Consider the following 27,984-nt stretch of genomic DNA (forward strand, 5'->3'; position numbering starts at 1 on the left):
CCACTTCAGTAATTAACTAGAAATTATTCGTTACCAAAAGAAAAAAAACTACCAGAAAATTCAAGGGGTTGAAAATTGCACTGATGCAAAACAACACAACTCTAACTCTGTAGTGCTGTACTGTATCAGCATCCTGGAAAGAAAAGAAGGTAGCATCATATGTGGTCCATTGCCAAACAGAATCAAAATAAGAGACATGCGTGTTTTCCTTCATTGGTGTACATCAGATGTGAACTGGTGCACATACAAGAAATGCAATTCTATATGCACATTTGCTTCAATGGCAGTTGTTGGCATCTGCTTGTTTCCAGAGTGCGCCTCGGGGCGAAGTGACTTTCATGGCAGTAAATCAAAATAAATTCAGTGAGACATCTGAGCTAACTCAGGATTGCTTTGGAGCTTGTGAGTTCACTGGAGAAGGAGCATATCTACCCTCAATACTCAAGCTGCATATTTTCTTTTCCTCTGTCAGAAATGGAAATAAATAAATGATGGAGGACAAGTCTGCTAGCCAGGATGACCTATGCTTTACCTTCAGCATCGGAGGCAATGGGCCTCTGAGAACACCAGTTGCAAGTGGGGAAATGGGTGATTTTTGCCCCTGAGCTTCTTATGCGGTTGGCGCCGGGGGGCGGGGGGCGTGCAGGCTAGCGGGCTCAGGTGGGCCTGATCCACCACGGGCTCGTCTTTACGTGCTGCCCCTTGGGACTTCGGGAGGCCATCGCTTTTAATAACTTTAGGATCGCCTAGCTCTTGCAGAGGATCGGGGCTGCAGCAGCAGCCCTGCGCGTGCTCCCTCTCAAACACTGAGGGGAACATTCCCAGCGCACCATGGGGATTTAATTCCGAATAAACAGTCAGGGCAGGATCCCTGCCCGTGTTTGGGCTACTTCGGAGTAAACATCCTCGCCCTACTCCCGCTGCTTTTGTCTCCTTGAGTTTAAAGGGTCACCGAGCGGCCAGCAGCCCTGAGAGAAACTGAGGCGGTTCAGTGCGCGGCCAGGACGAAGCCCGCTCAGTCTCCTCCTCCTCCGTCTGGGCGAGAGGCTGGGTCTCCCTCGTTCCCTCCCCGCCCAGGGAAGCCGCTTTCCTGCGAGAGAGAGAGAGAGAGCGGCTCGGCTCTCTAATGCGCAGATGCGCCGGCGGAGCCCCTCCTGCCCGCCGGAGGAGAGCGCTGCCCGAGACCGGAGAGCAGAGGAGGCCGGAGGCCGGCGGTCGTCGTCGTCGTCGCCTCAGCAGCCGCCTCAGCCGCCCATGGCTCCCACAGCAGCAGCGGGCTGAGCAGAGAGCGACGCGGGAGGGAGCAGCCAGGGGGCCGGCGGGGAGTCTTGGCCGGCGAGGCGGCGGCGGCGCTTGGGCCCTCCTCCCGCAGCGGGGCTTGTGGCCGCGGGGGCTCCCGACTCCGGCTCTTTCTTCTCGCTCTCCCCCCCGTGGCGGTGTTATGGCCCCTTGCTGGAGCGCAAAAGGGTCCCTTGCTTGGAGGTCAGCGCAGCTCCTGCTCCTCGTCGCCTCCTGCTGTGGTAGGTACCAGCCTCTGGGAGGAAGGAGAAGGGGGCGAGGAAGCCAGCCAGCCAGCCAGCCGGCTCCATTGCTTCCTTTGTCGCCCCCGTTGGCCTTATATTAAAGGGGCGCGAAGAGACAAAGCAGGCAGCCTTCATCTCTCCTTCCCCCACCACCCCCGTTTGCTTTTTAGGAAAAAGGCTTGATTTGTTTTTGTTTTCCTCTTCCCCTTCTTGGCTTACCCCCCCTTTCTTCCTTAACGCTGGGGTGGGGTGGGGGGTGAGTGAGAGGCGCCCACCCCCAAACAGCCCTTTTTTCATTCTGCTTATTTTTGTTCTTCGGGCATCAGTCTTGCCAGTTTTAAAGCAGCAGGGCTGAAGACGACTACTTCTTCTTCCGCCAGGGTTTTGTTTTAAGCCGAGGGCTGGGACCTTGGCCCAGCTAGTCTGCCTGCCTCTTTGTTTTGTGTGTGTGACCCTCTTGCCCGCACGAAACAACGTGCCCCTTGGGGTGTTCACGTGTCTTGTTGTCAGGGCGTAGGAGTGGGGCTGGTGGGAGAGAGGAAAAGAAGTTCACAGTGGAAATCTGTATATGCTCAAAGCCCGCTGGTTTAAAACAAGTGGGGCCCGGCTGCATCCTTTTCTTCCCAAATTTAGTTTTGTTCCACCCACGCATATTGGGAAGAATGGAAGCTGCCTTTGGCCCGTCTAGTTCAGCAGTGTTTACACTGGCTGGCAGCAGTTCTCCAGGATTTCAGACAAGGGCTTTTCTCCCCGCCCTGCCCTGGAGATTCCAAGAACTGGACCTGGGACCTTCTGAATGCAGAACTTTACTAGTGGTCCAACCAGTGAGATGTGGTCCTTCAACACTTTTTAGTAGGCAGCTATATAAGTTGTTGGGACGCGGGTGGCACTGTGGGTAAAAGCCTCAGCCCCTAGGGCTTGCCGATCGAAAGGTCGGCGGTTCGAATCCCCGCGGCGGGGTGCGCTCCCGTTGCTTGGTCCCAACGCCTGCCAACCTAGCAGTTCGAAAGCACCCCTGGGTGCAAGTAGATAAATAGGGACTGCTTACTGGCGGGAAGGTAAACGGCGTTTCCGTGTGCTGCGCTGGCTCGCCAGATGCAGCTTTGTCACGCTGGCCACGTGACCCGGAAGTGTCTCCGGACAGCGCTGGCCCCCGGCCTCTTAAGTGAGATGGGCGCACAACCCTAGAGTCTGTCAAGACTGGCCCGTACGGGCAGGGGTACCTTTACCTTACCTTATATAAGCTGTAAACATTAAAATGGTTATAGCTAACTGGAATGAAGCCCCGGCTCAACAGCACGTGCCTAAATGTCTGAATGCTTTGTCCCTTCATTTGTCACCTTTCTTGGATGCCATTAGCACCACAACTAGGTTCATAACCAAAACATGCAGTTTCATAAAACTTGTATCTAGAGTAACCCCAGATTTTGAAATTCCATTGGCCTTGTTTGTATTTTTATTAGGTGTTCTAGCCAACAATTTGCCTTGGAGTGCAAACAAATGATGGCCCTAAATTGTCAGGTTCCACTGCATACTTGATTTAAGTGGATTATGTGTATTTGACAGTGGAGCATATATTCATATGTCTTAATATTATTGCGTTCTACAGCAAAGGGAACTTGGTGGTGGCACCATAAGTTTCTTTGTACAAGGAGGGGCCTACACTGTAATGTGCAACAATGCTCTAGGAAAAGCTTGCTTTTACTCTACTTAGACTACACATAAAGAGATGGCAGTTTATGTAACTTGTTTGTATGTTGTCTAACAATTTGTGAGAGTTGCTGTGGTCCAACAGGTGAAGGCCTGGGTTCAGATTCTTTTGGGGAATTGGCTTACAGGAGTGGTGTCAAGATGGTCATTCAAGGTTTTTCCAAACTGTGAAAGTTCTCTCAGATATTTGTTCACCCACAGATCAGATGTAAGGGATTGTATGACTGAATAATATTACCGGTAAGTTTATTTTAGATCTGGGCATACAGGTTGCTGTCTGAAAGTAAAATCCAAGTTTGCCATTTCTCAAATCACATATTTCCTGAACAAAAGTGAAATTTTAATTGGTTGCTATAGCAATCAATACATTAGTATTAATTGACTAAATAAATCATTTATACTACACTAGGTAGTATAAACTAGTCATTCATCTCACATGTCTTTCACACTATATAATTATATCTGCTTAGAGACAAGCTCATAATTAGGAAATTAATGAAGTTCTTCTTTTTCTGTACATATGCAAGGATGCAAAACAACACGACTTGCTTGAAGAAAAGGGCCACAAACCAATACAAAGTTAGATGGCAACTAGGTGTCCAGAACTGGCAGAAGAAAGACTGCCAATTACAAGGCAAAAGTAGTGTTTCTCAATAAGTTGGAAATGTTCATGATGTCTGGTTAATAGTTATAAATGGTTACAAAATGTTGAAAGAGGAGTTGTTCATCCAGTGGGGCAGAGCTGCAGTTATAACCTCCCAGCAGCAGTGCTGCTGTTGTTTACATGGATGGGTGAGGCACTGGTGAAGTTGGAACTGTATGGATATGCCAGTGGAAGCATTTAGTTCTGTCAATATGACTGTGCATACCCGACCTTGCGGCTGTATTGCCCCTGTGGTGGTGGTGGTGATGCTGCTACCCAAAAGTTATAGCTGTGGCTCTACCCCACTGAGTGAGCTGCTTATGTGCTGCTGTAGTAGTAGTAATAAAAATAAAAATATTATTTATCCCCTTCCCATTTGGTTGGGTTTCCCCAGCCACTCTGGGTGGCTACCAACAGAATATTAAAAACCTGATAAAACATCAAACATTATAAACTTCCCTAAACAGGGTTGCCTTCAGATGTCTTCTAAAAGTCAGATAGTTGTTTATTTCTTTGACATCTGATGAGAGGATGTGCCACAGGGCGGGCACCACTACCAATAAGGCCCTCTTACTGGTTCTTTGCAACCTCACTTCTCGCAGTGGGGGAACCGCCAGAAGGCCCTCAGACTAACTGTATGTGAGTAACTATTATTACATGAAGTTACTGTTCACTGCGACCCCCACCCCTCTTAGATAGAAAATTAGGCTTTAATTCAGTGTATTTGGTGTAGGACCATGGACTTAGGTTTAAGTGATAAGTAACTCATTTCCCCCTCCAAAAAGCATCATTTGTCTTTCAACGCAGGAACACTTTCATAAGCCATAGGTTACCAGATATATGAGAAGGAAGGGTGCATTGTGTATCTGCAAGTTGTGCTGTCCATTGTTTCTTAGACTTTGAACAGCCTGGAGGAATGAGAATGTTGTATCTGTTTTCACACACTTGGTGTGGACATGGTAAGTAACTCACTTGGGCTTTATCCATACCAGATTTAAACTGGTTTAATAGTAATTAGCTTTTCCAAGGGAACACTGATAATTATTCTCTGAGGGAACAGGGAAGCATGAAAGATCTCTTAACAATTTACTTTAAACAATTTACCTCAGTTACTTTATTTCTTTTTCATGTGCAACCAAGTTGAAGCAAGCAGTCTTATTGTAGCATAGGTCCAAAATTGGTTATGGTAGTTTTCCTCTAATATTACAGTGGTAAATACTGACCACCTTATTTTGCAAACATCACGAAGTTCATGTTGTCCCTGGCCTGCTGACTACATGAAGTACTGTTTCTTCCTATATAAAGGGAAATCCTGTCTCGATATTTAAAATACTTCTATAAGAAAAACAGAATAACATAGATCAATTTCAGTTTTGAACTTATGCTTACCAAAACAAGATGTATGATTTACTATGACTGTAAAGAAACAAGTACTGTATGCAATGTGATCACACTTAATGCAGAAAAGCCTGGCACCAGTAAGATCATATCCATTAAAACTTCTTATGTACAAAAGGCCTTAGGGATCTCCAAAATCCATAGGAAGCAAGACTTGTGTTAAATAGTATTGCTATTCATACCATTGGCTAAAGCTGTATATCTGTGCTTCATATTAAAGGAAACAGGAGCTTGGTTTTTAAGAAACCCACTGTTTTCTAGAGGGACATAAAGTAAAATACAATTATGTTCATAGACCTGGAAGCATTCCCATAGATCATTTTAGCCTCAGCAGGGCACAAACAAAAACATTTACTTTCTTGGTTATTGTTTTCTTAATCTGTTTGACCAGTGTTTTTCTTGAATTGAAGTGCTTGGAACAGACAGACACAGCTCACCACATTTAAACTTAAGGAAGTGCTTTGCATGTCTAGTCTCTGATAAAGTGCTTTTGTTAATATACAGAGGATGAAAAGATATAAAACATAAATATATGCAGGGAACTAAATCCAATGTTAACTGCAGGGAGTATGAGAGGAAGTTAATGTTTGTGCAAACAGATTTATTACTCCAGCTGACCAGTTTTTCTGAGATAATTTTTAAGATTTAACACTAGCCTTTCTTTACAGTGGGTGGTGCCCAGTTAAATCCTACTCAGAGTAACTTTGGTTTCAGAGTATGACTTATTTGAATATCACTCACTATGTTAACTATTTACTGTTTTTGTATCCTATACTGTATGTATGTGAAAGTGTGCAGGTTATTCTCATCCATCCATCCATTTTATTTGTATGCCACCATAGTTAAAACCACGCTCAAAGCTGCTTGCAACATGAAAAAGATACATAATTACAAATATAACAAAAGTAGTCAAAGAATAAATAAAACACACAAAAAGCATACAGCCAAACTGAACAGTTGCCACATAAATCATATTAAGGTCTAAAAATATATGTACAAAAAAGTAATATCAACAACAACAATACCCCACAAACAATACCCCAGTCCAAGGGTCTGTTCAGCAGCCTCAGCTTTTTGATGAAGATCCAGTTGTGACCATGTGGAGACCCGCATTAGTTAATTAGGTTTGCAAGACTATTAATATGGTGCTTGTTTTTAAACCTTCAGTGGAATTCACCTTTTAGCAACAGCTGTGCAATTATTAAAATTCTACTCCTTTTTATTCATGGAAAGCTTTTATAGCCTCTTACTGGGATCTCTTCTTAACTTCCACAGTGTGACCCTACTTAAACCCATGTTTTGATTATAATCCTCAGGGCATTATGTGAAAGTAAATATTATCAATTTCTATAGAAACAACATCCAAACAATACCTTTAGGAACTGGCCCATTCATAGCCTACATTTTAAACTTTGTATATAACTATGTTCTGTACATCTGTTAAGAGGCCACCCCATCACTGCATCAGTGGGAAAATGGGCATGGGTGGCTTCTCAGGAGACGTTTTTTCTAAATATAAATAGCAAACTACGTATTTCCTGTTCTAATGAAATTCATTGTGTAATTAGAAGCATCAACATAGGTTACAGTCTTAAAAGTCTAGCTCTTGAGTCACAGTCCTCAAAAGTTTGATGCCCACCAGTGTAAGTGACATCAGCCACTTGGGAAGGAAGGAGCTGGAGAAAATGGCTGCTGCACCAGAGCAGCTTTGACCATGCCATGCAGTACGGCAGGGATTGCATAAAAAAACCAGCTACAACTTTTGATGTTGTCCTGCATTATGGTGTTCTGTGCCAGTGACCCTGATGCTGAGTACAGTGGTGCCCCGCAAGACGAATGCCTCGCAAGACGGAAAACCCGCTAGACGAAAGGGTTTTCCGTTTTTGAGTTGCTTCGCAAGACGATTTTCCCTATGGGCTTGCTTCGCAAGACGAAAACGTCTTGCAAGTCTTGTGGTTTTTTTTCGCTCCCCCCCCCCTTTTTCTAAGCCGCTAATAGCCTTTTAGCAGCTAAGCCGCTAATAGCGCTAAGCCGCTAATAGGGTTGCTTCGCAAGACGAAAAAACCGCTAGACGAAGAGAATCGCGGAACGGATTCCTTTCGTCTTGCGAGGCACCACTGTAATAGAATACAGTAAGTAGTATGCAGGGTACTGTTAGAAATTCTCTGGGCACCAGGCACATTCTACTATTGGTGCGGGTCTAATTGTGACTATGTGGAGATTTCTGACATCGAGCCAGTTTAAAAAAAAAACCTGCCTTAGTCCATCATTAATTCCATTTCCACTGTGTGTGCTTTTCCTTCTTGCATACTGGGACTAGTAAATGGTTGTAAGAGCAAGCTACAGCCCAGCAATGTAGCTGAGGTCATAGGATCAGAAGCATTGTAGCGTTGGAAGCGACCTTAAGGCTCATCTTAGTCCAGCACCCTGGCAAATAGACATTCTGTTGTGGTAGCCACAACCTAGGTTTAAGGTGGCGCTTGGCGCCTAGCTTATATATCTGAGTTCATAACACAGCTGCAGGGATATACTGTATGGTACAGCCTTTACACTGATTTTCTTAGTGCTCACTTTGCTCTTCCCTTTCACAGCACTTCTCTCACACAGTACTAGTCTGTCCATTCAATAAGATCTGGAGATTAGGCCCTCCTGGTTGTTCTGGTGGCTGCAGGTGTACATGGCAACAAAGAAGGTAGCCTTTTCTGTTGTGGTCCCCAATCTTTGGAATTCCCTTCTCCTCACCAAGTATGACAGACACCAGTCTTACTTGTGTTTCCCCTTCTATTAAAGATGTTGATTTTAATGCCTTGCTTTTAGTGATGTGCTATTATCATTTCAAGCTGTGGTTGTATGATGATGTGTGTGCGTGCAAGGTATTTTTGTCTCCTTAGATGCTTGAAGTGTGGGTGAAGAGGGATTTAACAGATTGTGATTGTACCTATACTCACAGTGTAGCTATAGCTCTTGAATTCTACCATGTAAAATATTTATTTGCCTCCTCTCTATGAATAGACTGTGCTCTTTGCAAGCGGATCAGACTCCCCGCCCCCTTCTAATTAAAAGATTTGAAAACCCTCCTTCATTCAATGAATGGAATAGCTTGTTCTTAAATATTTTTGGACAAGGGTGTGTTGATAGCTAAAGCATATGTAAAAAAAAAGAAAATATTCACCTTTTTAGTGAACAGATCATTGTTGATTGATTCTAGCAAAGCGCCCACAAGTACAGGCATTGACTGGAAATTCAGCTACAGTTTCAGTGGTAGGGTTTTGTGATATTTGAGGCAGTAGGCCCCGAGCACAGATACTTACATTAGTGAGGAAGAAACTTAGGTCATATTTTATTAGTTTACAAAATGTTAGCTGTGGAGAACAACAGGGGTCTTAAATGTTTTTAGGGTACCCAGGATTCCCATTGACTTCAACAGTTGTTCTCTGTGGATGAAAAATACAAGGCCATAAGTCTTTTAAAGTGCTCCTATAAAAATCTTAAGTGTGTTATCTGTTACAAAGCTATAAAAAAAAATTTTTAATGGCTTCATACATACCCTGAAAGCTGCTGAAATGGATTCTGCTGAATTAAGCCAGAAAACGTCCCCACTCCACCCCTGTTGACACCTCACTTGTCAAACTTGTTTTGATAAGTTGGTAGGCAGCTGAGAAGGGACTGAGCCAGTGTCTTAGGGTTTTCTTTATTTCAAAAGGAGCTCTCAAATATTGGTTTATTGATTGTAAATCAAATTCTTCAAAACTTTTGACTGATTTTGCAAAACAGGAGTCCTTGAGACGCCTAAGAGGTGACATGATAGTAAATAAAATTATGCATGGCATGGAGAAAGCAGACAGAGAAAAGTTTCTCACATAATACTAGAACTCATTGACATCCAATAAAGCTGAACGTTGGACAAAAGGAGGTATTTCATCACACAGCATATAGTTAAGCTATTGAATTTGCTCCCACAAGAGGCAGTGATGGCCACCAATTTGGATGGTTTTAGAAGAGGGTTTGACAAGTTCATGGAGATAAAGGCTATCAAAGGTGGCTCCAACATACTTCTGAATACCATTTACTGGAAACTGTAGTAGGGGAGAGGGCTGTTCTGCTCAGCTCCTGTTTGCAGGCTTCCATCCATCTGTTATTTTATTTGTATTCTGCTTTTCCATAGTTAAAACCATGCTCAAGGTGGATTACAACATGAAAAAATTACATAATTACAAACAATAAATAAAACACACAAAAATGCCAAATAAATCATAACAAGTTCTAAAAATAAAAAATACAAATGAATTAGTGTCAACAAAAACAACAGCAACATGGCCCCCTCAAACAATACCCCAACCCGACAGTCTGTCCAGCAACCTCGGCTTTTGTAGCTTGAGTCAGTCGGGGTCCTGTCCTCCCAGGTCAGGTGGGGAAAGGCCTGCAAGGCAGGGAGCAGATGTTCCAGGACTCACAGCTAAGATGGCTTCCACAAGCATCTGGTTGGCCATTGTGAGGCAAGGTTGCTGGACTAGATAGGACAGGGGCCTGATCCAGCAGTGCTACTCTTCTGTTCTTCTCTTTCATTTTGTCTTGGTTTTCTTAAATCAACAACTTCAGAGTGGTTTTCAACCAGTTCTTAACTTACTTAATGATACACCTTTTTTCATGCACCACTATAGACTCCTTTCCAGTGTAGGAACAGAAATGTGAACTGTTGTAAATACCAATTGTAAATGTATACAAGGAGTTAATAAAAATATTAAATTACTTCTGTTGACAAATGTAGCAAATGTAGAGATTGCTTGATGACAGAATAAGGCCAAATTATCCGGCAAGTAAAAATTGCATAGACAGGATGAAGAGTTAACTCAGTAGCAGGGGAAAATGAAGCTAGAGTGGCTCAGGAAAGTTTTGGTGATACAAAGGATTCCAAGGAGGTGGCTTAATGCTATTTATAGAGGAAGGCAGTTCCATGGCAAAAGAGAATAAAGACAGTTGATTCATATCAAATTAACTTGCACAAAGCAAAGAATGTGGGAGACACAGAATAAGGGAAAACATAGGAGCAATTTCACAGGCTTGCTCCTAAAGGGAAGCCTCTTTGAGCTTCCACTGACTTCCAGTTCCCATACTAGTGTAAACATAATTAATATTCTGTACATTGTTGTCTCTTTAAGAGGTTAGTGTATAGAATTAGCGATTTGCCTCTGTCTCTTTCCTTTCTTGTGGTTGAAGAACTCCTTCTAGTCTATCCTCCTTACAGATTGAGAGCCACTGCCACCCACTCACCTTCAAAGAAGTCCCAGCTTTTCCTTGTTAGACAGAACAAGCTGTGATTAGTATTGAGGACATGGACAAAAATAGAGCTAAACTAGAAGCAGGAAAACACTTTCCATTTTTGTGCAGTTTGCTTTTCAGGGTGTATGGACCGTAGTTCCCAGTTTGATAATAAGTGGGAAAGAAGCAGTCTGGCAGACAACGTTTCAGCGACAGAACTGGCTGCCAGTATAGGCACTCTGAAGTTTCTGTACAAGTGGTGCCTCATTAAGAGTATAATAGTGAATTGGTCAAAAGAGATATGACAAGAAAGATTAAAAGCTTGAAGGATTAGAACTTGACTTTCGTTGGAAGACAGAACATAGTTCAAAGACATAATGAGAGAGGTGTCATGAATATAGCAATAAAGGAACTAGGTGTTAGCAGAGGCATTCTATAGTGAACTGAATGAAGTGGGACAAGAGGAGGAACAAAATATAGCAATACTTTAGAGAATGGCCTAAGGGTACGTTACGATATTAGATTGCTAAAGGACAGTGTCTGGGATTCTGTTGTGAACTATTTCTCAGAGCAGCAGCAGAATAGAAGCTCTGCAAGTCTCATAGGATGTTTTTCCCGTCTACCCATTCCCCATCTGACATAATATTGGAGTCCAGTTTCCATCTTTACAAGACAATGAGATCAGCCAGAATGTATCTGATTCCACCAGGTAACTTGTTTTAGATTATACGTGACCATTGCATATGATTAATTATTGTACGGTATGGTATGCTGGAAGTGACAGATGCATAGATATGATTCAACATATTGAGCAAACATATTTTAAGTGATTATAGCTGTGTATAGTGTATTTAGCACTTGTGGGATGTTTTCAATATTATGGCAGATGGTAGTAAATTCAAAGGTAGCAAATTTCTAACAAGCATAAACTTTGAACTGAACTATTAAGAATTGGATTTAAGGGATTGTTGAATACTCGTAACTTAGCTATGTATTTATTTCGTGGTTTATTTGGTATGTTGTAGATTAGGAACTTGAAAAAAAATCACAGTAGCTGATTTTAATCTTATTCATAAGCTACAATCTTCAAAAGGGGAAATCAAAGGTTAAGTGAGGATGTCTGTTCTGGCATTCTTTTTTTCAACTATTATATTAATTTATTTGCCAAGTTTAATTTTTTTTTCTTACTGTCAATCTAAGATGGCAGAATCCCTTTTAGTGCATCACTGAAACCTGGTGGGATAAGTCCCACGATTGGAATGTAATAATGGAGGGATACAATCTATTTCAGAGAAACAGACCAGACAAGAAAGGAGGAGGAGTGGCGTTATATGTGTATACCTGTGAAGAGAACCAAAGATTTAGAACCTCAAAGCCAAAGTGAGAGCATTTGGGTCAAAATTAAGGGAGAGAAGAATAACAGAGACCTCATTGTGGGAGTTTACTATAGATCCCCAAGCCAAATGGAGGACTTAGATGATGCCTTCCTGGAACAGATGGCCAAGCATGCAAAAGGAAGGGAGATAGTAGTAATGGGGGACTTCAATTACCCAGATATTTGTTGGATGTCAAACTCAGCCAAGAGCATAAGGTCAAACAGATTCCTCACTGGCCTTGCAGACAACTTCATTGTCCAGAAAGTGGGAGAAGCAACAAGAGGAACAGCCATTTTAGATCTGGTCCTAACCAATGTTGATGACCTGGTTAGTGGGCTAGAAGTGGAAGGATCATTAGGCGCGAGTGATCATGCTCTTCTGAAGTTTACTATACAGCGGAAAGGAGCAGCCAAGCATACTAGGACTCAATTTCTTGACTTTAAGAAAGCCGACTTCATAAAACTTAGGGAAGTGCTGGGTGAGATCCCATGGACAGTAATACTAAAAGGAAAGGGAGTTCATGATGGCTGGGAGTTTGTGAAGAGGGAGATAGGAAAAGCACAACTTCAGGCAATACCAATGAGACGGAAACATGGAAGGTGCCTAAAGAAGCCAGGGTGGCTATCTAAAGAACTTTTAACTGAGTTAAGATTAAAAAAGGATGTGTACAAAAAATGGAAAAGGGGGGAAACCACCAAAGAGGAATTCAAACAAATAGCCAGCACATGTAGACACAAAGTCAGAAAAGCTAAAGCACAGAATGAACTCAGGCTTGCTAGAGAGGTTAAAAGCAACAAAAAAGGCTTTTATGGGTAAAAGGAAGAACAAAGAAACAGTGGGGTCACTCAGAGGAGAAGATGGTGAAATGCAAACAGGGGACACAGAAAGGGCTGAACTCCTCAATGCCTTCTTTGCCTCAGTCTTCTCCGATAAAGAAAACAATGCCTGACCTGAAGAATTTGGAGCAAATGATTCAGCAGAGGAAACACAGCCCAGAATAACTAAGGAGATAGTACAAGAATACTTGGCTAGTTTAGATGTATTCAAGACTCCAGGGCCAGATGAACTGCATCCAAGAGTATTAAAAGAACTGGCAGATGTGATCTCAGAACCACTGGCAGTCATCTTTGAGAATTCCTGGAGAACAGGCGAAGTCCCGGCAGACTGGAGGAGGGCAAATGTTGTCCCTATTTTCAAAAAGGGGAAAAGAGAGGACCCAAATAATTATCGCCCAGTCAGTCTGACATCAATACCAGGGAAGATTCTGGAGCAGATCATTAAGCAAACAGTCTGTGAGCACCTAGAAAGGAATGCTGTGATCACCAATAGTCAGCATGGATTTCTGAAAAATAAGTCATGTCAGACTAACCTGATCTCGTTTTTTGACAGAATTACAAGCCTGGTAGATGAAGGGAACGCAGTGGATGTAGCCTACCTTGATTTCAGCAAGGCATTTGACAAGGTGACCCATGATATTCTTGTAAAGAAGCTGGTAAAATGCGGTCTTGACTATGCTACCACTCAGTGGATTTGTAACTGGCTGACTGACCGAACCCAAAGAGTGCTCATCAATGGTTCCTCTTCATCCTGGAGAAGAGTGACTAGTGGGGTGCCACAGGGTTCTGTCTTGGGCCCGGTCTTATTCATCATCTTTATCAACGACTTGGATGATGGACTCAAGGGCATCCTGATCAAATTTGCAGATGACACCAAACTGGGAGGGGTGGCTAACACCCCAGAGGATAGGATCACACTTCAAAACGACCTTGACAGATTAGAGAACTGGGCCAAAACAAACAAGATGAACTTTAACTGGGAGAAATGTAAAGTATTGCACTTGGGCAAAAAAAATGAGAGGCACAAATACAAGATGGGTGACACCTGGCTTGAGAGCAGTACATGTGAAAAGGATCTAGGAGTCTTGGTTGACCACAAACTTGACATGAGCCAACAGTGTGACGCGGCAGCTAAAAAAGCCAATGCAATTCTGGGCTGCATCAATAGGAGTATAGCATCTAGATCAAGGGAAGTAATAGTGCTACTGTATTCTGCTCTGGTCAGACCTCACCTGGAGTACTGTGTCCAGTTCTGGGCACCACAGTTCAAGAAGGACACTGACAAACTGGAACGTGTCCAGAGGAGGGCAACCAAAATGGTCAAAGGCCTGGAAACGATGCCTTATGAGGAACGGCTAAGAGAGCTGGGCATGTTTAGCCTGGAGAAGAGGAGGTTAAGGGGTGATATGATAGCCATGTTCAAATATATAAAAGGATGTCATATAGAGGAGGGAGAAAGGTTAGGGTTAGGGATTAGCAATGGATCCAAACTACAAGAAAGAAGATTCCACCTAAACATTAGGAAGAACTTCCTGACAGTAAGAGCTGTTCGACAGTGGAATTTGCTGCCAAGGAGTGTGGTGGAGTCTCCTTCTTTGGAGGTCTTTAAGCAGAGGCTTGACATCAGTGCTCTGATGGTGTTTCCTGCCTGGCAGGGGGTTGGACTCTATGGCCCTTGTGGTCTATTCCAACTCTATGATTCTATGATTCTATATATGTATTATGAATAATAGAATAATTGTGTGCAGGACTTGCTTGACTATGAAATGACTGAGGGCCCCACATTTACTGGGTCATACAAGAGAAAGAATGATGTAATTTGAGACCTACTGTACAGAGAACTTTACTTGGATTTGACACAGGTCCATTGTGGCTTACTAATTTTGAACCCAATTACGTTTATAAAGTGCAGGGGAAAACTAAAGTACCATATAAATGTTTACTACTAGTAGTAATCGCTGCAACTTGAATATGAGCATAAATAGCTTAAAAAAAATCATTAGGAACAGTCTGTCAGTGGATTCTTGCCAGAATAATAAAAAACACTTAAGAACTTTCATATAAAACACAGCTGCTGACTCAGGGTCAGCAGCTGACTCAGCAGCTAGTGGTAGTCTAGCTTAGCCACCATCCTGATCTCATGAAGTGTATTTCTGGTAACTGTATTCAGAGAATGCTGAACTAGATGAAGCATCAGTGTGATGCAGTGTGGCAATTCCTGTGTTATTATGATACATTTTGCAGAGAAAAGAGACTTCAATTTGGCAAGATAAAATCAGTGATTGGTATCCAGTTGTGGTATCCACTGGCAGGAAGCATCTTTCAATGGAATGGGAGGGGGGAGAGACACATTTCAGCAACTCTGACACGTATAAAACTGTTACCTATATAAAAACAATTAAAAACAGTTGCAATAAAAACTAATTAAAAAAACTATAAATATCGAAATAGTTTTAAAACAACAATACATACATAAAAACAATTCAAATCCAGGACAGCTGCCAACTGGGATAAAGATTTTAGAAGACTTATTGAAAAGCAGATGCTTCAACCATAAGATACAGCCGTGTGATTTTAACATCACTATGCATAATCTCTGTCTCACTGAAGGAAAGAAAAAGCAATAGGGAAAGACTGGACTCTTCTGTAGAACCACTTCACATTTGTGTGAAAAACTAACTTGTTCCATCCTTTCAGTGTTTTGCTTTGCCCACTGAAAAATTCTTGCAGGTGCCCATGTGGAGAGATCTAGGTGTGGTGTGTATGCAACAGAGGGAAGGAATGAGAATTTATGAATGTGGTCTGTGAGAGAGAGGGAGAGAGACATATTTGAAGTGTGCGTGTTTCTGTGAGTGGTTGTGAGATGCATGAGTGCATGTGTGCAGGAGACAGAGTGTGATATGAGGACTGTACTTTCAAGTGTAATGGCAATGAAAATCTGTACTTTTAAAAAGTAAAATTTCTTTAGCTTCAAAAAGCTGTTGCATAATGGTAGTTCACCCATCTAGTCTTTAGTCGTTGTCTATAGTTACTAATTAGAATAAATGCTGTGTTCAGGAACATACATACTCAATACATAAAACTCTGGAGCCTTTTAAGGTTGTCTGTTAAGAAAATAATTCCCGTGGAAAACCTACTTCCCGGAGGTTTGTGAGGAACATAACAGACAGTTCATGTACAACATGAACATTTATTTTATTCATAAAATGTTGCATTCACATGTCACAGCAAACCATGGTTTAGCAAAACATTCAGGAGCAGGAAGGATCTGTAGCAAACCTCAGACTCGTGAACGCTCAGCTCCCTCCACTTCCTGTACAGATGGGAGGAGGTCTTCAGCAGTGTTTACTTTTAGTTTCACTCACTTTGGGCTTTCTTTGTCATGTGGAACAGGGTTCATAGGTTATCCCTCACAATACCTAATTTCAGTTTTGGAAACTGGCCATAGCTGGGAATAAACCACTGTAGACAAGCTGAGATTCAGGGAAACTGAAATTCACTTCTGCTGAAGTTGTCATCCTGGAATAGGGGAGTGGAAGTGTAGGTGCATGTGAGCTTGAGACATGCTGTGGCTTGTTCTTGCTTGTCCACATCTCAGTAAACCATGGTTTAGCATAACATGAACATGACCACCACTATAGCTTACATAGCATTTGGCAGCATACAAGGTGTTAGTCAGTACCTGTACAGTTCCAAACTGCTTTCTGAGCCTCACATTACTTTCCCTATTGGTCACTCTCTGTAGCCTTTCCAATGGTTGTCGTTGTCGGCATCCTTCGGGGGTCAAGATGCCAGCTGGCTAGCCCCCAGCTGGATCATGCCCTTCCAGCTGTGACGAACCCCCGACCTCTGGTGCGACGTAAATCAGCGACTCAGACTTCAAAGCCTGAGCACACTATATCGGAAGAGCATACTGCGCAAGCAGAAGAGGCGTGAGGCTTGTGGAAACATACTAACCACCTACGGATTTATTAAGCATAAATCAGGACAAAAGAAACATGTCATCTCTCTTTCAGTCTTCTCAGAGAGAGAGGCAAAAGCTATACACAACGGAAGTTCCCAGCAAACTGTGCTGGAATGTAAACAGACATGTGACACGTAACAGTTCCATGTCTGCAACTAAAGGTGGAATGGAAATTTCCAACAGTTGTATGTGTGCTACCTTAAACACATCTGAATACATCTATACAGTACTTATCAAATAACTTAGGAAAAGCAGTGAAAAACTTGTTGGTGAGAACTAGAAATTCATCTTGAGAAACTAGCTATACAAAGTCAGATGCTCATACTTCTGCTTTGATTCTTTGAGAATGCTTTGAAGTAGCTGATAAAGGATTGCCTAGAGGTAGCTGTGCAGTCTAGTCTTCTTGGCAAACAGCAAACTAAAGTAATCAAAACTTGCTGATTTGAATCCAGATGATGAATCCTCTCTCACCACACACACATTTAAGAATAAAAACTCTCAGAACTCTTAACTGATTAGCAGTTTTTAAAAGTGACTCTTGCTGATAGCATGTTTTTCAACTGCAAGCTTGACAAATACTATTTTTTTGTATTCTTTACATTAATTAGCTATTTATTGATTTTCATAATGGTAAGTAAAATACAAGGGAAAATAAATTAAAGCCTTGTAAATATCCACGGGTGGTGCTGTGGGTTAAACCACAGAGCCTAGGGCTTGCCGATCAGAAGGTCAGTGGTTCGAATCCCCACAACAGGGTGAGCTCCCGTTGCTCGATCCCTGCTCCTGCCAACCTAGCAGTTCAAAAGCACGAAGTGCAAGTGGATAAATAGGTACCGCTCCGGCGGGAAGGTAAACGCCGTTTCCGTGTGCTGTTCTGATTCACCAGAAGCGGCTTAGTCATGCTGGCCACATGACCTGGAAGCTATACGCCGGTTCCCTTGGCCAGTAAAGCGAGATGAGTGCCGCAACCTCAGAGTCATCTGCGGCTGGACCTAACGGTCAGGGGTTCCTTTACTTTTCCTTTAAATATACAAAGGGAAGGGGGTACAATATCATTGCAACAACAAAAACAACAAGGTTGCAACTGTAACAAAATAATAAAAATGTCCAGGAGATAGAAAAAAACAGTTTTAAGTTTCCAATGTTTCCAAATACAATTCTGTCTTACACCGAGTTAGTCCATTAGTCCATCTAGTTCCCAAACTTATTTGGCCTACTGCCCCCTTTTCAGAAAAAAACCTCCAATGCCCCCCGGAAGATGAAACATGTACGAACAGTTTTTCAAAACTATGCTTTCACTGCCTCCTTATTTTTATTCAATGCCCCCTATTGCACCTGAGGATACTACTGCCCCCTGAAATGTTTCAGTGCCCCCCCCAGGAGGCAGTATCACCCACTTTGGGAAACACTGATCTAGTTCAACACTGTGTACATTGACTAGCTGTGGCTCTCAAGGATTTCTGATAGGGTTTACTTCCAGCTGTGATGGGAGATGCTGGGGCGAATTACACCTAGACCCTGCTCCATGCAAAGCTCTACCACTGAGCTACAGTCCAACCCTGATATTATTCCAGATAAAACATCTGGCCAGTGTGGCTCATGAGGAGTTTCTTTTAAACAGTTGTTTTAGCAAACCTATTTCAAGCAAACCTACCAGTAAAGCAAAGTCTGTAGTGTTCTTAATAAAATATGTAGTTTTGTTCAGTTCTTTTGACAAGCAAGTAATAGAGCAAACTTCAAGTAACTTCAAACAAGTATTAGATCAGTTTTGTTTAGAATAAAACTCATAGTTTTTTTCTTTTAAAATTGCGTAATGCAGATTTTTATAGAATTTAAAATGTTTGAAGTAGATATTGCCCTCATAATGGACAGCTGTATACACTTCAACAGCAAAATTCATTTTTAGATTTTTTTTGTTTTGTCTAGGATTCTTGAATGTACATGTTTCTGTGTGAAAAATGTCCCTAATGCATTAATTCTGTAATATGAGGAATAGATTCTGACTTCGGTTTATGATTTGGGAGACAAGGAAAATTGTAGAATCATTGTGGGTGACATGAGAGAATGCCGATACAGTGGTACCTTGGGTTACAAACGCTTCGGATTAGAAACCCCGCTAACCCGGAAGTAGTACCTCCGGTTAAGAACTTGACCCCAGGATGAGAACGGATATCGTGCGGCAGTGGGAGGCTCCATTAGCGAAAGTGCGCCTCAGGTTAAGAACGGACCTCCGGAACGAATTAAGTTCGTAACCTGAGGTACCACTGTATTGTCATGACTACATTTGTTAGTACTTCCTTCTGCACTTCCAGTTTAATGCTAAAACACAATGCCAGCACAAGCATAGGAAGCTGGCAAGCCCTTCCTGAGCTGCTCAACTTTGCTGCTGAAGAAAAGCTTAGTGAACTGAGCTAGAAATATATACGTTGCTACACTTTCTATGCCTTTTTGAAACCCGTGGCAGTTCCTGAATTGGAACAACCTGGCCATGATAACTTATTGGTAACCTCAAGTTTGAATTATTGCTCTGTGCCCTGTATGGAGCTTCCATGGACATTGGTCCAGGAACTGCAGCTGGTGCAGAACTTAGTGGCTAGGCTGACTGGAGCATCCAGCCACAAGGATATGACGCCATTGCTTAATGCATTGGACTGTCATAGCACTTGTTACTGAGTCAAGTAGCAACCAAAGGCAGGACCTTCTCTATAGTGGCACCCAGTCTTTGGAATCATCTCCCTCCTAGATGCCAGACAGGTACCAATTCCTCACTGAAGACTTATTTTACTCAAGTATTTGCTACTTCTATTGTCTAGCTTTTAGTATTTCTGGTTTCCTGCTATGGATTTTTTAATTTTCTGGTTTTATTTGTATTGGTGTTTATGGTGATGGTTGTAAACTACCTTGGAATTTTCAATGAAGAGTGATAGATAAATATGTCAATAGATTATTGTCAACAATCTACTTGGAACAAAAATTTTCCAGCTATGCTGTTCGATTTTGGCAGACATTCTCTTCTAAAAATTCACAATTGCTACTTCTGAAAATAGTTTACTAATAAATGTGTATCTGGGAATTATTTGGTTTCTTTCTGGCTTATGCTAATTTTATTTGAACAGATTTCTGAGTCCTTATTTCTATTTAATAATAGTACAGATAGTGGTACCCATTTTGTACCCAGTAGAAGTTTTATGAATTTGTTTCCTGATGTTGGTTTGTGATATTGTCTACAAGTCTGCTATTTTTTGGTAGCTGATGTTTGCAGTGGTTTCACTTTCACACTGTACTTAATTTGCTTGACATCCTTCTGATGATTTACCAACATGTATGAATTATGAAAGTTTTCCAGTCTAATATCCTTGTCTTTAATCTGCAATTTAAATAAGTTCATGCAAGCCAAAAATCATGTCACATTCTCCCACAATGATATTACATAAGATTATTTTATTTCTAGATCTCTTTTGGCATTAGTGCTTATTTAGTGTAATTCCTTTGCTGAATTTTAGCTCTAGATTATTCTTCCAAATGCAGTGGTTTGTTTCTGTCTAAAAGCCCCCCTGTTGGCACATTTCCTGTCCTATTTTTATATTGGATTCTGTCCATTAGATGTAATCAACCAAGTTGTGCATTGCAGGTATTAAAATGTGTGTCGGTAGTTGGAACGCTCTTGCCATAAAATTCATAATTTTTATGGAAAATACATCTTTTTTATGAATCAGCCAAGTAATTTTTTTTTGCAAGTGTGCTAAGTATAGTCGCATACTTATTTGGCGTGAAGTCTATCAGAATGAAGGTGGGTCAAAACAGTTTTGTTTGTTAAGAAAAAAAGTTAGGTTTAATGGAAAATCGACAGTACCAGTTTACTACCTTATTTAGATCTCTAGGTGACCTCACTTCTTTCTGAGACTCAAAGAGTCTTGTTTGTCTCTTGTGTATCAGCAACTGTGTGAAATACAGAAACTGTAACACAATGTTCGTGGTACTTGCTTTAGGCAAATTTCTGTGTTCATTTCCAAGTAGCCCTTAAATGTGGGAGACCCTTCTGTAATTAGGAATAGTGAGAAGTGAAATATTGTGTGTAGGTTGCCCCATTATAGGCCCTGTTCTGCCTGATAGCACATGGGACACACAACCTGTTCTGCTTTTAGTGAATAAACAATGAGAGGGAAGGAAAGCATCCCCTAAAAGTGTCAGTCCTGATTACTGGTTCTGCTATCAGAACACACTAAGGTAAGGGAATCTGGCTCTGCTTTTTACAGCAGAAAAGAGCAGGAGAAGCATAAGTCTCTGGGAGGGATCCTGGAAATTACACGTGGGTTAGCGTAATGTCTGTCTGTAGAAAACTGGTAGAAAGTATCGTTAAATGACCGAGCAGTTGATTAGAGCGTGGTGCTGATAACGCCAAGGTTGCAGGTTTGATCCCCGTGTGTGACAGCTGCATATTCCTGCATTGCAGTGGGTTGAACTAGGTGATCCTCAGGGTCCCTTCCAACTCTACACTTCGATGATTCCATGATTCTGTGGTAACATTCCAAAAGATAAATGATGGGTGGAAATTGTGTCCTGGGGCACACTGCACTCCACACAGTAAAAGGGGATCTTCAAAGATTATGTCTGGGAGTCTTATTGAGTTATTATTATAGGCAGTGTGATGTAGTGGTTAAAGAGTTGGACTAAGTCCTGGGAGACCAGGGTTCATATCCACACACAGCTGTGAGCCTCACTGGGTGACCAGTTCATCTCTCAGCCTAGCCTATGTATTTTTTTTATTATTATTTATGCTGATGGTCCACCAAAGTCTCAGGCTCGTATTAAGACAAAGGAATATATGAAATAAAAATTATTAAATATTTAAACAAAAATATGCAGAATAAAATGCAGCTTGAACAGGCTGGAAGATAAGAACTGGAATTACTGAAGCTGCAATTCTGTGCAGAGTAACTTTGGGGGTACTCATCACCAGTGCTGTTTTTCTAGAAAAAGAGGTGCTGGAACTCACCATGAACGTGTTCTCTTATAATGACCATGGGACCCACCTCAGAGGTGCTAGAACCAAGTTCTAGTGAGTTCCGGCTGAAAAAAAGCCCTGCTTCTCGCTGAACTCGGGGAATTTGACCCCAAGAAACATCAGCCACTATTCCAAAACTGTTGAGTTAAACAAACAGACAGACAGACAAACAAACAAACAAATGCATGTTCTGGCTATCACCCAAGTGAAGACGTGATCCTGGAAAGTAGACAGTGCAAATAGGCAACTGCATATGTATTGGTTACCACCATATTAAGTGATTTAATACTACTTTTCTAAATAGCCAATGCTGCATGTTTGCTGGCCCTGTAATAAAGTACATTGTGGTTGTTTCACTGTGCTGGAGGGGGTCTTCCATTTCCTTTTTGGTTACTGAGGTTCTGCCCACCCCCTTCTGTTATCTTTATTTAACTCACTTTGCTAACCTCTGTTATTAGATGGGAGGGGAACAGAATTAGAAAAAGTCTTGAAGAGAACTGGAAGAAGAAACTACTGGACTAATACATCTTAATTCCCTTAAAATCTTTTAGGAGGTAATCAAGCTCTGAAGCTGCCTAGGTTCTCCATTTAGCTTGCTCACTGTGTGACAAAGAAGCCATTTGTGTCTTGATTGTATAATCGTTTTATTCTCTTCCTCCCCGCCCCCTCCCGGCCTGGCTTTATTCTTCATTTAAAAATGTAGTGGAAGAAGCCTTTGGATGTAAAGTATTTGAATATTAAAAGTAGCTTGGTTTTTGTTCTTTTTCTTTTCTGTAGTACTATATCTGAAGAATTTTTACAAATTTTATCTTGGAAATTAGTTTATTCATTATGTTTAATTTTAGGAAACAGTGCTCTTGCAGAACGTTCTGAAAATGTGCATATTTCAGGAATCTCAACTGGTAAGTCATTTTTTTTGTAATGTTTAAATTTCATGCATGACTTAAATAGTAAATATTGAAAGCCACCTGGTATCTTATGAAGAGATATTTGGCTATAAAAATTATTACTGCCTTTTGCAGCATGTAATAAGGAATGAAGCAACTGGAACATGGACACATTTTCATAAGATAAATTTGATACTTCCATGCTCATGAACAGATTATTCCCTTCTAATGCTTAATTATTTCACCATACAGACATTAAAGAGAAAAGTTGGCCTAACTTGATTTTTCCTACATTAAAGTTTTGTGAAATGAAATTTATTGAAAGATTATTTTAAAAGTATCAATAACACAAGCAGCTTTATTACACATTTTGTTTGATAAGACTTGAAGCAGCATCTGAAACTGCTGTTCACCTGATTACACAGTTTATACCATGAGTAATCTCACGTGACACTAATGGAGCCCTGGCAGAATCCGTATGGCTTGCCCCTCTTCTTTGCCACCAGGAAAACAAGTGGATTGAATAGATGGCTGAAGGTCAGAACCTTTGTATGCTGTACATACTGCAAGCACATACTAAAGAATTGCTTGGATCCTAAGATTAGTTATCATAAGGAGGTTTGGTGGGGTGGAAGTTGAAAAAACAATATTGTCCCTTTCCTCTCCTCTGCAGTCACCTGTGACTCTGGAATATTCTCTTTGGAGGGTCAGGGCTGGCCCTCCTGAAGAATGTGCTCTCTCTCTCTCTCTCTCTCTCTCTCTCTCTCTCTCTCTCTCTCTCTGTGTGTGTGTGTGTGTGTGTGTGGACCAAATATGAAGATTTCCCTTTGTTGTGAGCTCAAGCTAGTTTACCTTAGGATTCAAGCCAATATGAACTAAAATGGAAAAAAGCTTTTAAATGTTAATTCCAACGATTAATGACAGCAAGAAGGCCAGCAAATTAAGTCTGTGGGTCTCTTTAGTCTTCATTTGGCTGCTGGGATTCTGCCTAGGGTGCAACTGGGAGCAGATCTTGAATTTTCACATTCTTGTATCTCCTGCTCCTCTCGTCCCAGAAATTAATCACTGCACCAAGAGATCTGAAGCTGAGTAGTTGAGATCCTCTGATGAGGGCACTTCTGGTGGCCCCTCAAAAAACTGCATATATAGATAGGTCTTCACAATGTGATGTTTTTGTTAAAATAGTATACCGTATTTTTCGCTCCATAAGACGCACCTTTTCCCTCCTAAAAAGTAAGGGGGAATGTGTGTGCGTCTTATGGAGTGAATGCAGGGGGGGAGGCAGGCAGGAAAAGCCCCCAAGAGCCGCACACAAGCTCCTCACGGCTCTTGCGGGCTTTTCCCCAGGAAGGAGAAGGGACTGACTCCTCGTAGAAAAGCCCACAGGAGCCGCGCACCCTTTAAGGAGCACCTCCTTTTGCGGGAGGTGGGGGTATTGCCATAGCTGCCCGCAGCCCCTCTGGCTGATAGAGGCTGCGCACGGCTATGGCTTCTTTAGCCGCGTGCAGCCTCTCCCGGCTGGAGAGGTTGCGCACGGCTAAAGAGGAAGCCAAGACAGCGAGCGGGATGGATTCCGCTCGCTGTCTTGGCTTCTTTGCTCTTTGGGGCTGGAGGGGGGGGAATAAGTTTTTTCCCCTTGATTTCCCCCTCTAAAAACTAGGTGCGCCCTATGGAGCGAAAAATGCGGTAATTATTATTTACTGGTGTTTTATCCATGTTTTAAATTATGTTTAGAGGAAGATACCAGTGTGGCTACAGTTTTGTTTTTATTGTTTAAAAGGCTTCTCTCCCTGTTTTGAGGCAAGACTTCATCTTAAAGCAGTTTATAATCAACAAGAACACGTTTAAAACACTTAAAATACCCAGAGAAAAGAAACGAGTCTTTAGACAGCTTGTTAAGGGTATTCTCTGGCTACAGACAAATGCAAAAAAGGAAAGATTCTCCAAGAGTCAGTCTTTATCTAGCCAAAACTGTACTATCCCCCCAAAAAAGGCAGGTATCATCTGGCTGGCTTTGGGAACAGAAGTACAAAATGAAGTTAAAAACCCTTATGAGATTAACACCAAAAGCAGCCCAGTGAGGACTAAGGATGCTTAGGGACTGCAGAACACAGGATGTCTTGTGGGTGGAGAATGGAATAGCTGGCTGACTGAAACCCTGAAAAAAAGCACTACACACGACAACATTTTATTGCAGGGTGTGTGTGTGTGTGTGTGTGTGTGTGTTTTATATCTTCAGAGCTCAAAAAGTTTTGTATTTAACCTTTGGGATCCTTTACTATGATAACATACCACAATTTTTCTTCCTTACTTAGCAAATTTAGGTGTCACCCTTCACCATAAGGCAGTCTACAACATAATCAACAGCATAGCAATCATTCAACACAAAAACTTCCTTAATAGATCTCGTAATAAAGGAGCAGTGTCAAACTGTTATAAATTTATTTCATTGCAGTTACAAAGCCTGCTGGAGGCCTAGTTTATTTTCAAAAATGTACAATTAAAAGTTTAAGCTTCCACCAATTTTAATAATAATAATAATTTTTATTATTTATACCCTGCCCATCTGGGGAAATGGCATCTTCAGCTCCCTATTCTATCGATCTGTTAAAATCCCATTTATCTGTTTGTTTGTTGCATTGTAAATAACCTATAAAGCATGAATAATGATGTTGGTTGATGTTGAATGAAATTCAAAGAACTGCAGGGTTGCTTCTAGGTTCATTGATGCCTTTTGGCTTCCCTCCCCCCAAGCTCCCAAAAGCCAACCATGAGGGTCAAGATACCATTTCTGCATTTGACAAGAGTGTGAGGGAATGTAGCCAGAAGCAAAGTCTAAATTATTGTGTGCTTGAGGCATATGTATGTCTGGGTCTGCATCCTAGCCATTGTAAGATTTCTTACATAATAATTTTTTCTAAATAAAATAATTATATTATTTTAAGGAATTGTATACAGGTATGGTTTGTGAGCTGTCTTTGTCGGCATATATTGCATTCTAGTTGTTATAATTACACTACTTTAGTTGCACATTATGTAGGATAAATTGGTCTTTGGTGTGCTTCTTTTGCAGATTGCATATGCAAGTCTGATTTTCTAAAATCCTTATGTGAATTCTCTTATAAGCACAGCAGTAAAGATCACACGGAGATTTAAATTTCTTATCTATAACTGCATTGGCAGTTCTTTGTGAGTTCAGTAATTAACCCAGCCTTTATCATTCACACCTTTGAAGTTAATATTTTACAAAACAGAAGGAAGTTGTCAGTAAAGGTGTCTTCCAAGGGTGTCATCATGACACAAGAAGCAATAAGGGGAAAAAATCATGTCTTTCTTAAGCTCCCTTGTCTTGGAACCATAATATAATGAATAACTGGTTTTTTGTATGTACATGCAGTTTGACCCTAGGAAAAGAATAGCTGCAGTGATTTAAATTCTGTTGTTGCAGTTTTATCCCGAGCACTTCCTAGAATTCTATTTACATTCATAAGATATTTATTTAACTACATTTATATACTACCTTTCCTCTCCAGCAGTGCACATGGTTCCCCATCCTTCATTATATCCTCACAGCAACCTTGTGAGGAAAGTAAGAACGAGTGACTAGTCCAAGGTCATCATGTCTGAGTGGGGATTTGAACCAACCACAAAACCGGGGTAGCATCACTATCAAGCAAAAAAAGCACAGGCTATTTCAGCCGGGTCTGCATGTACTGTATAGCTGAAAAGTAGGTTGAGCTTTAGAGATCATAGTGGGGTGCAAGAGGGAAAGACAGTCTTAACTTTAAAAATCAGCTGAGTTCTTACATAAATAGAATCATAGAGTTGGAAGGGATCCCAAGGATCATGTAGTCCCAATGCCCTGCAATGCAGGAATATGCAGCTGGCCCTTACAGGATCGAACCTGTGACCTTGGCATTATCACCACTACGCTCTAACCAGTGCTGGTAATACCTGCTGTCTACAGCCTTTTCCAGCCTGGTGAAATGCTGAACTGTTCTTGTGGTATTGTATGACTTCCAGAAAGTTTGGAGGTTATTTAAAACTACAATAATAGAAGCTCAGCTGTACTGCCGATTAAGAAGGGTACCACCCAATCCAATATGCCATTGTGGTTAACAAGCAGAATCAATTACAGATAGGTAGCCGTGTTGGTCTGCCATAGTCAAAACAAAAAAAATCCTTCCAGTAGCACCTTAAAGACCAACTAAGTTAGTTCTTGGTATGAGCTTTCGTGTGCATGCACACGAAAGCTCATACCAAGAACTAACTTAGTTGGTCTTTAAGGTGCTACTGGAAGCAGAATCAAGGAAGCTATTTGACAAAGAAGGCTTCCTTAGAAAATGGAAGTCTTTCACAAGTAAAAGAGGATCTAGGAAACTATAGACATATTAGGTTAATATCTCTGTCGAGCCCTTGTACCTCTTTCCCAAAGCCCAGTGCTTACTAGGCTTTGGGAAGCAGGCAGGCAGGAAATTTCCTAATCTAGCTACCGGTATATACTTCAGAATGTAAAATGTCACCATGCTCTGGTTGGCGTAGCTGCCAGTAGGGAGCCATGCTAACTGCAGCATTAGCAATGGCAGCCCAGCCCGGGCAAGTTGTTTAATGAGGGGAAAGGAACCAGGAGTGGAAAGAGTGGGGGGGGGGGTTGAGGAGAGGTTTTAAATCAGGGGTCGGCAACCTTTTTCAGCCATAGGCCAGTCCACCGTCTCTCAGACCATGTGGTGGGCCGGACTATTTTTTTTTTGGGGGGGGGGGGATGAACAAATTCCTATGCCCCACAAATAACCCAGAGATGCAGTTTAAATAAAAGCACACATTCTACTCATGTAAAAACACACTGATTCCCGGACCGTCCACGGGCCAGATTGAGAAGGTGATTGGACTGCATCTGGCCCCCGGGCCTTAGTTGGCCTACCCCTGGTGTAAATGGTGGAGAGTTGGAAGAGGAGCAGGGGGTAGGTGGGGTTGGCAAGTGTAGCAAGCAGGGATGCAGCCTCTAGTTTCACATATGCTGGTGTGATCTGAGCTGGCAGTGATTGACTAGGAAAGGGATCTTGCGTCAAGGTGGGTAGCTTAGTGAATATCCGAAAAGGGTATTGCAGAGCTGGAAAGATGCAGAAAAGGGCAACCAAAATGCTCAGAGAGCTGCTCCAAAACCATAAAGATTCTGCCAGGTTTCAGAATTGGCTGTAGTAACTTTAGAGGTCTGTTAAATCAAAGTGCTGAGCCTTTTCCAATTAAGTTAAATTCTAATTGATAGAGCTGGCTGAGAGACTGAACCGCAAGTCATGAAGTCCCAGATCGACTTGTGTGTCTTCCATATTCATTAAGTAGACTAGGAAAGCCACTTGGCCTCTGCTCCCAATCCCAACAATCT

General features: G+C 41.8%; 1 protein-coding gene across 1 annotated transcript in view; it reads left to right on the plus strand.

Moving 5' to 3' along the window:
- Positions 1-1,095: 1,095 nt before the first annotated feature.
- The window catches only part of LRP12 (LDL receptor related protein 12), a 37,219-nt gene continuing 10,330 nt past the window's right edge, over positions 1,096-27,984 (plus strand). The window contains exons 1-2 of the mRNA XM_028736307.2: positions 1,096-1,520; positions 22,560-22,616. Of these exons, the coding sequence (XP_028592140.2) occupies positions 1,127-1,520; positions 22,560-22,616 (451 nt within the window). The 5' untranslated portion in view covers positions 1,096-1,126. The remainder of the gene's footprint in view (positions 1,521-22,559; positions 22,617-27,984) is intronic.

Source organism: Podarcis muralis, chromosome 8 (assembly GCF_964188315.1).
Source record: "Podarcis muralis chromosome 8, rPodMur119.hap1.1, whole genome shotgun sequence".
In the NCBI taxonomy this organism is placed as follows: domain Eukaryota; kingdom Metazoa; phylum Chordata; class Lepidosauria; order Squamata; family Lacertidae; genus Podarcis; species Podarcis muralis.